The 15085-nt window shown below is 38.4% G+C and overlaps 1 protein-coding gene across 5 annotated transcripts in view; it reads left to right on the top strand.

Moving 5' to 3' along the window:
• DDX46 (DEAD-box helicase 46) overlaps window positions 1-13194 on the top strand; it is a 35706-nt gene extending 22512 nt beyond the window's left edge. For 2 of the 5 annotated variants that reach the window (XM_083428790.1, XM_083428788.1), the window contains exons 19-24: window positions 863-1012; window positions 2233-2409; window positions 6459-6677; window positions 7512-7656; window positions 9909-9982; window positions 11562-13194. In XM_083428790.1, coding sequence (XP_083284916.1) covers window positions 863-1012; window positions 2233-2409; window positions 6459-6677; window positions 7512-7656; window positions 9909-9982; window positions 11562-11609 — 813 coding nt within the window. In that variant the 3' untranslated portion in view covers window positions 11610-13194. Of the gene's footprint in view, window positions 1-862; window positions 1690-1888; window positions 2434-6458; window positions 6678-7511; window positions 7657-9908; window positions 9983-11561 lie in introns of all 5 variants that reach the window. The other 3 variants (XM_083428789.1, XM_083428787.1, XR_014508422.1) reach the window with 2 other exon arrangements.
• Window positions 13195-15085: the final 1891 nt, after the last annotated feature.

Below are 15085 nucleotides of genomic sequence, written 5' to 3'. Positions count from 1 at the left end.
AACTAATCCAAATATGTTTTTTTTCTGATTAAGCAAACAGTAGCTTGAGGTCTGCCATAGAGCCTGCCTATTTGAGCACTGTGTGTGCTTGTGTGCAGGAGTTTTGTTCCTTTTTCTTCTTGAATCCAAGCTGTACTTTTAAAGTTTGGAGGCTATGCTGTAGCGTTAGGCCTGGTAATAATATAATGAGAAGGAGGTAAAAGAATGTCGTTTACTTCAGACTGCTGGTTTGGTGATGGCATTTTTGAGTGCTTTTTTGTGCAACAACTTCCCACAAGTAGAAACCTAGAAAAGGGAGTGGCCTGTGTTTGACCTTTCTGCCTTGTGTTTTTGTTTTTACATCTAGGAAGTTTTATACATAAGGAGCAGTAAAAAATGGCACCCACCCCCTACCTGCAGCTTGAAGTGGTGTTATCTATTGTCCATTCCATTTTGCTGCATATGTAGATCATGCCTCAATTTATAGGCTGAAAAGCATTGCAGTTTCATTTTTTAGTTTTTCGTTAAAATGTTGCTTGGGTGTGCATGGAAATATCTAAAAAAGAATAAGGGTTCAGTGGATTTGTTCTTTTTGTTCTACAGGTGCCATGTAGTTATTTTTTAAGGTGAAACTTATATTCCTACTTTCTGTGTGATATCTGTTAAATCTCCTTTTTTGTTTCTACATTTGGAGTTTTTTGCATATGGAGTTTTTCTACCTGCATTTATGTGTTGTGAGTGCTTAACAGCACTTTAGCAGGATCAGCTCCCCCATTCATTAACATAAACAAGTATTAAAATATTTGCAATAGACATGTTAAAAGCTAAGTTGGAATTTTTATATTGTGGAAGTGACTTCTGAACAAGGAGATTTGCCTTTTAGGAGGGGAAAACAATTAAGAAGAGCAGCGGGTTTTCTGGGAAAGGATTCAAGTTTGATGAAACTGAGGAAGCTTTGGCTAATGAGCGGAAGAAATTACAAAAAGCTGCACTTGGCTTGCAAGATTCAGATGATGAAGATACGGCAGTTTCAGTAAGTATTTAAATTTACTTTTTAGCATAGCATTCTCTTCATATATATATATAGTAACTACAGAATTGTGACTCACTTTTTTTGCTTCTGTTCTGATTTATTTCACAAAAACATGGTTGCTTGTTAGCTGAATTTCCTTTTTATATACAATTAAAAGGATTTTTCGCATTCCGATGCTTCATACTCTTTACATTAAATGGAAACTGAATACTTGATGGCATTCAACCTTGCACAAGTGGGCATCCCCTCATGCAGCAGGAGTTTCCTGTTTTCACCTTTTGTAGGCCTCTGGGAGCTCCCAGGCTTCACTCCAGAAAATTGACAGATCCGCTGGATCAGATTTGGTGACATGTGGGGGGCTTCAGGGTTGAAAGGAAGGGAAGTCATGTTACACAAGTGAATTCCCTTCCACAGTTGGGCAGACATCACTGGATGTTACCTGCTGTTTATAACAAAGAACCTTGTGAGACCTTGAAGACTAACAGATTTATTATACATAAACTTTTATGGGCTAAAGTCCAGTCCACTTCATCAGATGCATTTGATGGAGTAGATTTTGGTCCATGACAGCTGTATGTCATAAGAAATTTGTTACACTTCAAGGAGTCACAACGCTCCTCGTTTTTTTCTGCAATGAACTAATTTATCTGCCTTTCTTGAAACTGTTTATAATGAAGGTCAGCCCCCCTTTCTTTTTTCTTTCTTTTTTCTTTTCTTCCCCCCCTAATGCCTCAACAAATGAAATGGATTTGTAAAAATGTTACATGGAAAAACAACAACGAGGCATTACACTTACTTCTGTAAAACAAGAAAATCCTTAATAAAATATCAAGATAATAATAATAATAATAATAAATAATAATAATAATAATGAAGGTCAGGCATGGTTTTCAAGTTTTGATGATTTTTCTATTGCCTTTCACTCAAAATGAGACTGTCAACACTCCAGGCCGAATTATTTCAGAGACTGATTCTTGCTTTTATTCATATAATAGGTGGAATTTGGTGTTGCACACATCAGATGGAACAATCCTGCCTCCACTGTGTTCTTTTCCAGGGGGTTCTGACCTCCCCCAGAGCCAATTGTGGGGGTCACACAGGGGGAGGACATGGGAGAAGCCCCATTACAAAAGGAAAAGCCCTTCCACTGGGCTTCCACTGACAGAGTTGACCATAATTTCCAAATACTTGAAATTACATTGTTTTTTCTTTTTCAATAGATTGACGAGCAGATTGAAAGTATGTTCAATTCAAAGAAAAGAGTAAAGGACATGGCATCATCTGGCGGGACATCTAACGTTCCTGCCCCCACAGCAGGAAATGCAGAAAAGTTAGAAATTGCTAAGAGATTGGCATTGAGAATCAATGCACAGAAGAATCTTGGAGCCGAGGCACAAGTATTGGTCTCTTTTCAATTTAAGGTCACCCTCCTTTACAAAGCAAACATTTCTAAACTTTTATTGAATATGTTATATGTTGCCAACTGCATCCAGTAGAATTCTCATTATCTGGACAACCCTAAGAGACACACACATTTACACTGGGGTAAAAAATGGTGTAGACAATGTTTACAGAGTTCTGTGTTACAAAATGCTCAGTTTTGATTGACACAAAACCATACAGCCCAAGTTAAGTACTATTGAAAAAGGAGTAAAAAATTCACCTTCCCTTTTAATGCCTTTCTCTGGTTCTATATATGTAACTATCCCAGAAGTGAGGAGTGAAGCATTTATTTTGAATAGCCACTACAGCAGGGATGAAGAACCAGGTGTTGCTGGGCAGTCTAGGAATTTGATGGCCTGGTTAGCAGAGCAGAGGGGCACAGGGCAAGAAAAGGAATTCATATGTGGGAGGCCCAGATAACCAAAAGTTCCACTGCATATATGTTGGCAAGATTTGAAGTGTTTTTGATGTGACTGTTGATGCAGAAATTCAAAGTATTAGTGCCAATAACTGGGCCAACGATGAAAGTTATAAATACCTTCATAATTTTTCAAGGTCCCTAAAAAAAGTCATTAACCATATTTGACATGCAAATATGCCTTTTTAACAAAAGTTCTTTATAGAATGGTATTTCTGCATGAACAGGTTTTTTTGTGCTTGGCTGTTAGCATGCTCAGTATCAGTGATTACCAAATAAGAATTTTCTCATTTTTGTCATTCTCATATATTTTTTATGAACGCTTCAGTCCTAGCTTGGGATAGATAGCAAAAAATAGGTCCCTATTTAGTCCCAGAGGACATTAAATAAAATTAAGTAATATGTTTGTTGACCAAAAAACAATGGAAATAGAAAAGGGAAAAGAAAAGAAAAAAGAAAAGAAAAACGTGCACCAGTACTATAAATATGTATGTACTAATGCTAACTAAACAGGCCCAACTTACTTCAGCCATAAAGTTAATATCTGAAAATATAAGGGTCTGGTGACTTCTGTTTCAGTGTATCTGAAGAAGTGTGCATGCACACATAAGCTCATACCAATAACAAATTTAGTCTCTTAAGATGCTACTGGAAGGGTTTTTTAAATCTGAAAATGGGTTACTGTTCATACACGTTTTGCTCTGCATGAGCCACTTCCTAGGTGAGCAGTATTTTGCCCACTATTTGTGTGCAATGTGGAGAACATGCCAGAATCATGAGTTGATGCAAAGTTCCCAGAAAACCTTAAACAGGATCTCTTTTCTCTGCAACAATTCACAACTCTCGTTTCTTCCTCTGTAGGTATTTTGACACTTCTTTTTTTGGTCTGAGCTATCTTCTCCTCTGACTTACTCTAACCGGTCAAGGAACATAGAGGGAATCATACTATCATGGCTAGTGTTGGCCATGCCGCCGCAGTACTGTCAGGGAGGGGAGTAGGGCACATACCTTACTTGCTGAGGCAGCTGTGCGGACGCTCCTTGCCTTGCTGTGTGGCAGTGAAACTGCCACAGTGCAGTAAAATCGGGAGCATTCTCATTGCTGAAGCACCTCAGTCACTTTTTCCTATCTTGGCATGCTGAGGTAATTTCACTGCACTGCAAGAGAGTGTGTTGGCTCAGTTGTCTTGGTAACAGGAGGCATTAAAATGCTACAGAATTTATTTGCTGCTCTTTCAGCACAGACTCTCAGAGCAACGAACAGTCATAACATAAAACTAAACAGTAAAAATTTAGTTACAATCATAAATAAATAAATGCAGTAGAGCAATAAAACCATATGAAAAGCCTCCTGTCACAGCAAAAAAAAAAGAGCAACCAGTTATAACAGCTAGTTGAATGATCAGTGACTGGTTGGGATCATTCAGAGAATAAATAGCATGCCATTCAGATTATCAATAGCAGGTGAAAGATATCACCATACTAATTTTATATTACTTATGGGTGTAATCTATTCAATCCTATTGGTCCTTGGATTTTATGTTTGGGGTGAGATCATTTTGCTAATAAGGGGAGGGTTTTTCTCATAGAAGGTATTTCATGGTACTAGGATAAAACCCCATTCCAAATTTAGGCCAGAATCCAAAGATGCATGCAACTAATTGCATGCAGAAAATGCAGGTGTGGATTTCTGGAACAGCAGTGTTTGGAACAGAGGAGTTACAAATACAGTTTTTTTGCCGAGCATTGTTTTCTTTTGTATAACAAAAGCATCCTGAAACCCTTGGGCTTTTGGGATCCCCACCACTTGGTTGCTTATACAGAGTTGCAACCTAGGAAAGGGATTCATGACTTGGGGGCAGCTGTTTTGAGAAAGTGCTTAATCCTGTTCCAGATTCGTTTCCTCTTATTATAAAGCTGTTAGTCCAAGCTCATTCCGCAAACAAGCAAACACAATACAGTTTAGGCCATGTTTATAGACATACCTGTATGTAAACCCGTGCAAACTTGGACAAGAGCCTGGTAATGCTTTTCGGCATTTTTGTTTAAAAGTATAATTGGTAGCAAAATGCTGTTTTAGTTCTGTTATGCCAGACTTGATGTGATGGGGCAGCCATGTTTATTTAGGAATATGTCTCACTTTCATGCCTTAATTGGGCAGACATAAAAAAATAGTACATGGATGAGGGAAGCTAGGCCATCCCTTATTTTGCCTTGTGCTCCATTGCTTCAAAACACTCCCAGCCAACTCTAATATCTGAAGTGGGGAGAAAAATGCTTGCATCACAGGAAGCCAGCTGTGTCGGGCAAAGGAAAGAATAGCTCTCCTCACTGGCATATACTCCTAGGTGCAAAAAATAAAATAAAAATTCAAAAGGGACAGATGTTCTGCTTTATACTTGAATGCATGTAGCTGCTCCAGTCACTTATAATTTGGCCCATAGCTGACCTGCCCAGTTGATAATGTATTGATGAGTTTAAGTCTGTAATGAGAGCAGCTCCACTGTTAAAAATTCAGGGTCTAACAATATATGAACAAGATCACTCTTGGAAAATACACTGTGTTGTTTATTATCTAAATAAAAGATATATCCAGTATTGCAGATCTGTAGATTGTCACAGCAGCGGCCCTAGCCTGCATTATTTATTCTGGCAGTTCCTTCCAAAACCTGGGAACATCACATCTGCTGTAACCTGGATTATAGCTAGTGCATTTCTGACGACACTGTGTTTGATTTCAGGCTTAACTTTGAACACCAAGACTGCATGGTTCTGCTAATAATTGTATCAATTTTTTATGTGAGGTGTGCTGTGCTTATATATATGGTTGCTACTAGAATGCAAAGACTGTCTGAAGGCCCGTTTTTATGATTAAAAATAGCAGTTTATGGCACTTTAAAAATTAAGAAATTTATTACGGCATAAACTTTTATGGTTCATCATCCATGAAAGCTTATTCAATAATAAACTGGTTAGCCTTTAAGGTACCACAAGCATTTTTGTTTACAGTCTTTTTAACTGCTTTTGCTGCAACAGGCTCGCATGGCTACCCATCTGGGAATTTATATGATTACCGTATTTTTTGCTCTATAAGACTCACTTTTTCCCTCCTAAAAAGTAAGGGGAAATGTGTGTGCGTCTTATGGAGCGAATGCAGGCTGTGCAGCTATCCCAGAAGCCAGAACAGCAAGAGGGATTGCTGCTTTCACTGCACAGCGATCCCTCTTGCTGTTCTGGCTTCTGAGATTCAGAATATTTTTTTTCTTGTTTTCCTCCTCCAAAAATTAGGTGCGCCTTGTCGTCTGGTGCGTCTTATAAAGCGAAAAATACGGTAGTTATCCTGGGATAATATTGTTTTTGTTTCAATTCAACATTTGTTTTGTTTGTACATCCAAGGGGACTTGGGATTAGTCAGTGATAGGGACGTCTCATTTGTGCAGATTTAGTATATGTATATATATATATATATATATGCACAGATGGTTATGAAACAACATTCATATGCTGATAAAATTCTTGTACTACCTTGTGCTGTGGTATGTTTCTGAAATTTGTTTTGTTTTATTAAAAAAATACCTTATTACAGGATGTGATGCAGCAAGCTACAAATGCTATCCTGAGGGGTGGCACCATTCAGGCTCCAACCGTATCTGCAAAGACCATTGCAGAACAACTGGCTGAGAAGATCAATGCCAAGCTGAATTACGTGCCCATAGAGAAACAAGAGGAGGAAAAACAGGAAGGCGGACAAAATGAATCTTTTAAAAGATATGAGGAAGAACTGGAGATCAATGATTTCCCACAGGCAAGATTTTGTGGTGGTGGATTCTTCATATTGCAGTGGTGGTTGGATAGCTCAGGGCTCTAGCCGGGAATCTAGTAGACAGTTTCTTGCTAGCATAGGTTCTTAATTGCCATATCCATCCTTAATATTATCAACTGTTTAACTGCTGCTGTGCAACTGTGGTCTTTTTCGCTAGTCAGCAGCATTTGTGGTTTAATGAAGGAGTGAAACTTTCACACTGAAAAAGGTATTCTTCCACTGAATAAGATTTCCTTCCTTTTTGTTTTCTGACTAATATATTTTTTGTTGTCTTGAAAACTACTTTAAAAATATATCAACTATATTCACACTTAATAATCCATTGACATTCTGCCAAATATTTTTTCTTTCCAATTCATAAAGGCACTTCAGAAACTCACTGCAGAGACTTCATTCATGAACAAAACTACACTTCCACCAGGGCCGTTTTATAATAATATATATAATGATTATCTGAGGACAGTTTGCGCATATATATATATAGAGAGAGAGAGAGAGCTGTCTTATGATTATTTTTTATATAGACTATTTCTGATACATTAAGAAGTGTTTAGCTTTTTAAAATTGTCCTATATAGTAATGAAAGAAAAGAACTATTAAATGGCACTTACTATACTTTTTATAAAATGTTACTTATAATTTTTTTTAAATTCTAAATATCAAAGCATTAATCACTTAAACTGTCTCCCCATTTCTGGTTTCTGGTCATTCTGTTATGCTACTTACTGTGCAGTCCCTTTGTTTAGAATTCCACTTAGCCTTTTTACATTTAATACTTAGCATATTTTCCCTTTCTTTGCTTCTTTTGTTTTACAGACTGCCAGGTGGAAAGTAACATCAAAGGAAGCTCTGCACAGAATAAGTGAATATTCTGAAGCTGCCATTACAATCAGAGGAACATACTTTCCTCCAGGCAAAGAGCCCAAGGAGGGAGAACGAAAAATTTACTTGGCCATTGAGAGTGAGTATTGCTAATCATTTCCACCAAAACAATATATTTAGTACAATCTAACAATTGTTATGGGAAAACTCCCATTACAGCCGTCTGGTGAATGTAAAATGAATGCCACATAGGGCATGTTTTTAGCAAGCATTGCAGCTTACTAGGCTAGAAAGTCAAGTGAATTGTGTTCTTGTGAAAAGATGCCTAGACACATCTATTGTTGCTTTCTTAAAGGGCAAAGAAAGTAAATTCTGCCTTGTTCTAGAAAAGTTGGCACAGCAGGTGATATGTGCTGCTGTTCTCAGTGAGATGGGAGAAGTGCTTGACACAAATATTGGCTGTAGAGATTAACCACATAGTCAATTTGACACAAGCCAGTATTCAGGAGGGTACATCTGCAACAAGGTGTGGAAAACCTGCAATATTGAGTAGTTTCAGGAGTCAACATGGTCTGACATTTCCCTGTGTGCCCACACCAGCAGAGGGCTCACTGTTGACCAGAGTGTCCAAAACTGCTGACAAGAAGAAATTAAAGGAGCAAGTTGAACAATAGTAGCTTTTACATTTTTAAATACTGCCATCTGGACTTCCCATTGGTTCACCTGGTGATGAAGGACAATGGATGTGTGTTCTGGTTACAGTGGTTACATGGAGCATGGAGTTCAAACAAGCTGTCAGTTCATTACAAGCCACCTTTCCCATCAACCAGCCAGCGACTTGACCTTCTAAAGATATTTGCAATGATTTGTCAAAAGCAAGGGGAAGTGCAGGGCTTCTAGTGGTGGCATTTTTAAGCTGGAGCAAAACAAGTACCCAGACTTGACCAGGGTAACACACCAGAGTAGATTCAGGTTTGTCCTCCCCAACCGGAAATGCCCATACAGTAGCAGGCCTGTTCCCTGTCTTTCTCTCAACTGAAGGGGGTGAGCACACTCCACTGCATTGTTCTAGTTCTAAGACCAACACCAGACACTCCTGGCAGCCTCAGTTATTGGAGCAGGAATCTTCCATATTGTTAGATGTTTCCATGTGATGGGGAGGGCAGCCACATTAGGGCCAGCTCCAAGAACTTAACAAGCTCTAAGGCATATACAAATTTGTATCACATCTTGTGTGTACAGGTCATCTCAGCAAATGGGGCTCTTGGGATGCAGCAGGTAATTGCCTCTGCACATCAGCCACCATTTTACTTTTGGCTCCAGCTAGGAGGATGGTAAGGGATGTGGGTGGCGCTGTGGTCTAAACCACTGAGCCTTGGGCTTGCTGATCAGAAGGTTGGCGGTTTGAATCCCTGCGACGGTCCCAGCTCCTGCCAACCTAGCAGTTCAAAAGCACGTCAAAGTGCAAATAGATAAATAGGTGGGAAGGTAAATGGTGTTTCCGTGCGCTGCTCTGGTTTCGCCAGAAGCGGCTTAGTCATGCTGGCCACATGACCCGGAAAAACTGTTTGCAGACAAATGTCGGCTCCCTCAGCCAGTAAAGCGAGATGAGCGCCGCAACCCCAGAGTCGTTCACGACTGGACTTAACTGTCAGGGATCCTTTACTTTTGTTTTATTTTTTAAGGAAGATGGTAAAAAAGATTCTACAAGCCTCTTTTCCTACCTCTTATCTAACCACCGTCGGCCATAGCCATAAGATGCTGCCAGTGTAACTTCAGGATGTTGAATTCTTAGTTACAGGCACATCTCATTCTTTTCTTTGGGGGCCTTTGCAGCCCATCATCGAGAAGGCCTCCTTTCAGATCACCACCCACAGTGTCTGCTGGGAGCAGGACATAGAGCAGGGTTTCCCTTATTTAATCAAAGTGTGCAGGCAGGTTCATATGGGAAGCCACTGTTATAGACCTAAACTATTTTAATGGCTTTTAAATTTGGTGTAATGTTATAGAAAGAGGGAAATGCATCACTCCTGCGGAGCTATTCAGACGACATACAAAACTCACTAAATATGTAACCCTGGCAAGCACGTTCCCATACGTATATCCTTGTTATTAATTTTGGTGGGAACTCCATGCAAGCCCCATGGATTTAAGGTGACATGAGGGTGCTTGTTCCATTGTCCACTAATTTCTTCTTGCTGTTTTTTCTGAATTTCTTGGTAATGTGAATATGTATGTGTATAACATTATGAAACTTAATGTAGGTTTAATGTCACAATACACAAATTACTGGATTACTGAAGCACTTTCATGGCTACCAACACAATGTGATTCTTCTGTTTGCTTGCTTCGTCCTTGATGATTTAATTTTTGTTTACTTTCTGCTTTCAGGTGCCAATGAATTGGCTGTGCAGAAAGCAAAGGCAGAAATCACCAGGCTTATCAAAGAAGAGCTTATCAGACTGGTAGGTGAAATAGTCATAATTTTTGTCTGAAATTCCAGGTATTTCATAGCAGTTATCAGTGGTGGGGAGCAGCTCACCCACGGGCTTAATTAGGCCTTTCAGGCTTCTCCTTTTGACATGTGGCATGAGTTTGGTCTAAACCAAACACCTGACATTGTGTGACAGCAGGTGAGGGGCAGGTAAATCCACATGGCTAAAATGTAAAGGAATAAATAGGAGAGCAGCCAATTCATCCTTTCCAGCCACTGATAGAATTTGGCACTTTGATATCTTTTTCTGTTGCCCTGCCAAATTAAAAAAAGGACCAGATTAAAGGAAGAGTGCATTTCTTCTTTTGCAGCAACAACTTGAATTCTGGGGTTTTCCTTTTGATCTTAGAAGGGTATTAAGCTAGAGCTGCAAAGGAAAAATCAGGAGCACGCTTAGAGATTCAAAGGAAAATCACCTGATGTCATGTGACAGGTGGGCAGCCCCACCCATGTGTAGAAACTGCTCAAGGAGCATGAAGGAATTCTGGATTAGCCAGATGCAGTTTGCCACTTGTGCTATAATTCCGCAATACAATCTGGACAGATTAATCCTACGAAGTTCATGGAGGGCGGGGGAGACTCAGGGGTGAAGTAGCTTCCATTTCCAAAAGCCCTACCAGGTTTATGCCAGACAGGGCAAAATATAGTTGTGTGGGTGGCTTCTTACCTGCTCCTCCCTCTTTTTTCCTCACCAATTCCTTTGTTTGAAAAACCCTCCCATTGTTTCCAGTGGGAGGGGAAATAACCTATACCAGCTCCAGAACTGGTATAGTTACTCCTGCGTTCTCGAGGCATTTCTGGGAAATGGAGGAGCTTTGGATCCAGGAAAGCCAGTGCCTCCCCCAATCTGCCCTGACATGCTCCTGTAATGACTCGCTTTGTTTTACTGCTTTCTGAGCAGAGGACAAATAAGCTCTGGCAGCAGGGCTTTCTGCTGCCGACCCAGTGAGGCCTCTGATCATGGTCCTCCCTTTCTAGGTATGGAGAGGAAGGTTCAAGTTATTCAGCAGCCTCCCAGGTGCCCTCCACAGAAGCATAGGATTGCTCCCCTGAGCTATTTATACTTAGTACCTCAAATCCAGAAATACTGGACCAGTAGCAACAGATAGAGACAGAATACTGTGAGGATTTTGCTATTAGAGACATCTCTCCAAGGGGTTAACAAACATATCCTTGTACATTAAAAAAATTAAGAGGGTTGCATATGTGCTTCTTTGGAAACATCTCTTACCTTTCCATAGAAGACAACTGATTTATTTCCTTTTGTAAATGGAAGCTTTCTTTTTTTAAAAACCAATGTTAATAATTTTCTGCTCTGTATCGTGTTTCTTTTGGATTCGGATTTGGGATTCTTTGTTTATTCCATGGTGAACTGACTTCAGACACTTCAGCTCACAATCAAATGCTTTATTGAGCTTTCCATTATGTGTTTCCTTGCCCTTAGACACTTGTTTTGCTACACTTTTGTTACTGTTTTTATAGTTGAGTTGGCTTAGAAAGTATGCTAACTGTATGTCTGATTAATCATATCCTGCTTTCTTCTCTTACAGCAAAATTCATACCAACCAACCAACAAAGGAAGATACAAAGTTTTATAAATATTTGGAGTAAATATGTCTGCCAGTTTTCATTTGTGAAACTTGTCATTTCTGTTTATCTTTGCTATTTACACTGCTTATTGTAAATTACGTTTTTTAATGTAGTCATGCTGGATTTTTTTAAAGATCAAAATTACTTTTGTCAGGGGGTCCTTTTCTGCGCAGATTACAACAGTTTCAGGAGAGCATAATTAAAGGGTTTTTTAAAAAAAAAATTGTGTGCTTCTAAGTATATGGAATAAAATCAGTTACAACTTTTCTGAACAACTAGTATAAGCTCAGCTTGAAAAATCTTAAACAGGGGGTGGTAGTTGTACTTCAACAAAGGTTGAAGTTTCCCACTTTGCATAGAAAAAGCCTCCCTTGCCCATCTTCCTCCCATTCCGCGTTAGATCAGTGAGAGGCATATGAACTTCTAGAACCATATAAATGGCCTGGAAATCATGAGTACTTAAACTCCTAATGGACTTTGATGCATAAGGATAACAAAAGTAGTGTCTGTATATTTTCCTGCAAAATGAGAAATTTGGAAGATTTAAATAAGTTTTCTATACATGTCTGGTTTTAGGAATTAGCAGAAAAGTTTTTTAAAAAATTGAACTTGTTATTTAATGAGAGAAATCGTACTTCCATTACATGAGAAATCTTTTCCATAAGGGAAGTACAGAATTAGTCAAGCTTATTGTGAATGTGTGTGTATATATATTCTTTAATTATTTCCCCCCATTTTTCTGTGTCGACATATGAGAAAATAGTTTGTCAATCACCTCCAATGTTGGTAGCTATTGTATCAGAATATGGTAGCCTACTTGAGACAGTCTCTGACCTGTAGACACTTAACTGAGAACTTAGTCTAACTCTCCCTGGTTCCAAAGCTGTTCTGTTTTCCACTTCTTATCACATTAACATTTATGAGAGAACTTTTCTCAAATTCTTGTAATTTTGCCTTTATTATTGCGTCACTGGTGGTATCTGTGTAAACAATGGCAGTAATAATTGGAGCTGAAAATTTGTCCAGTTTTGAAATGTCTGTCTTGTAGAAGGGTGTGATGCTATGGGGCAAAATCTAATTTTAATATGTAAAATGTACATTGATCTAAATAAATCAGGCTCTAAATTTAATAAACTGGAACACCAAAACAAGCTCATGTGTTTTTCAAAGCATGAATTGCCTTTAACTGTGTTGGACTTCCCAAAATATTTTGCCAGATTAATGGCATGTGTTGTGCTGATTTTATGTTTCCCTTTTCAACAGCTTTGACTTGCCATGCGGTAGGACTGTAGCTGTTTTGTTTTTAAAAGAAAATCTGAAACACTTTCACTGGGCTGTAAGAATTCATGGGAAGGTGAGGAGATTAGCAGGAGCATGATTGTGCTGTTAAATACTTTGCGATGGGAACTACTTTGAGAAGCCATGATATTGGAAACATTTCATTTGAGAAGATACTTAATTCTTTCTATACCTGTAATTTTCAGTTTTAGAATGAATACAAGGTCTTTGTAAAGAACAATTTCATTATATGTGTGTTTTCTAACTTCCTCATAAAATAAAATAAAACATCATTGTGTATTCCTTTTCTGAAAATATTGAATAGCTAAGGTTTTTTCCTTACTTGGCTCAGACTTGGTATTTCACTCCAGCAGTTCAGCTACATTTTTAAAAGGAAGGTTAAATGTCAGGAGCTCTCTGTGATAAGCAACAGGTCACAAGAACTACAGTTTCAAATCTAGAAACATTGAAATGCTTTAAAACTAAGGTTGATTTTTTTCCTCGTCTGGATCTGAGCTTATTTTGGTTTGAGACGTGGATGTTTTCTTGACTCAGCCAGCTTCTGCTAAAAGAAAAGTATGTGCATATTTGTAGACATAGTGGGTGCTATGTCAAATATAGGAGGTGTTTTTGTCAGTACATACACTAAAAACATTTGCTACCTCTGTGGAAATTGACATAGAAAGTGATACGCTGGATCAGACAAAAAATCCATCCTGTTTCCCACTGGAAATCTTTGAAGTCTGCTTTGACTTTTAGCATCCTGAATAATACCATATCATCTGCTTACTAAACTACTTTATGTAACACTTCCTTTTACGTGTATAATTTGTACAAAGTTTGTAGGCTGTTAACTGCTTTGATATTTTATTCTTTAAAATGTGTAATGTTATAGAATTGAAATTAATAATAATGAAGCTATGCATAAAAATGAAATACTTTTTGACAACTTGAGTTTTAGGTATTGATGAGCCATCAACTTGTAAACTTGCTTTTGCTTTGCTCCCCATATGTTCTCTCTCTCTTCTTCCTTGGATTCTTCATAATCTGTTCAACTTGTCCCTATAGCTATGTTTCCCGCTTGTTTCTGCTTTTTATATTGGCTAATTCTTTTCATATTCTACTTACATTTATTCTGTTAACTTTTAAATGCCTTCATTCTTACAGCTCCACTTATTTATCTGCTACTCCACACACTCTTCGCTTCTGTAACGTCCACAGGATGATATCCTCCATATCCTGAGCTTGCCTCTTCTTGCTTGCTGCTCCCCGTCATTGGAATTCTTTACCACCTGACATCTGGCTAGCTCCTTCCTTTTATTTGTTTATAATATTTTTATCTGCTGAGCCTGCTTCCGGTTTGAAGCTTTTTTATTTTTATATATCAGTGTTTTTTATTGTAAGCTTACAGATGTATGAGAAGGGTGCGGTACAAGCATTTAAAAATAGCAGTTCCTGATTTAAAAAATGTGCCTCTTTATACTAGCATCTTCTCACTGTTCTCAAACATCTACCCCTTTCCTTTCACTTCCCTCCCCTGCTATGATTTAAGCTCTGATGGCAAAACCTTTTGTCTTCTTATGTAATGTATTTAGTCTTGAAAGATGCTTTGCAAAACTTATACCACTTGCAACTTGCTATCATCTGTTGGTAACATTTTATGTTAACATAATGGGGAGAGTGTTCCTGCGTGTGCATGCACGTTTATTTAATATATTTCTACCCCGCCTTTTAGGGCACGTTTATTTGCTTGCTTTTCCAGTCACATGACTGGAAAGGAATGTGCTGCTCCTATGATTATTTTTCTTGACCAAGATCTCTTCCAAATATGGTATCTGCTTAAACAAGTTTGTGTTCTTAAAGGCTAGAATAGAAGAAATTCTGCCTTCTACTTCACCCTGGTTTAGGACAGGAAAAATGCATTTTTGCTCAGCACTCTTGACTGAAAAATGTAAAATCCATAGATCAACCTTAAAATTATTATTTTTTTAAACTGTTTAAAGATAACTCACTGTGCAGTCCTGTATTTATCTAGACAGAAGTAAGTCCCAATGGGACTTATTCCTGGGGAAGTGAGTGCAGGATTGCAGCCTTAATTTTAGGGTTTAGTAACTTCTTTGTTTAGAAAGCATGCTTTAAAATAAATTACTACTGTGAAGGTAGCTATTGATCAATATAGAGGAAATTATAGGGGTGCAGGGAAAGG

This window comes from Podarcis tiliguerta (assembly GCF_965153285.1).
Source record: "Podarcis tiliguerta genome assembly, chromosome: 2".
Lineage (NCBI taxonomy): Eukaryota > Metazoa > Chordata > Lepidosauria > Squamata > Lacertidae > Podarcis > Podarcis tiliguerta.
The sequence above is the reverse complement of the archived record's forward strand: the minus strand, read 5'-3'. Positions and strand labels throughout refer to the sequence as shown.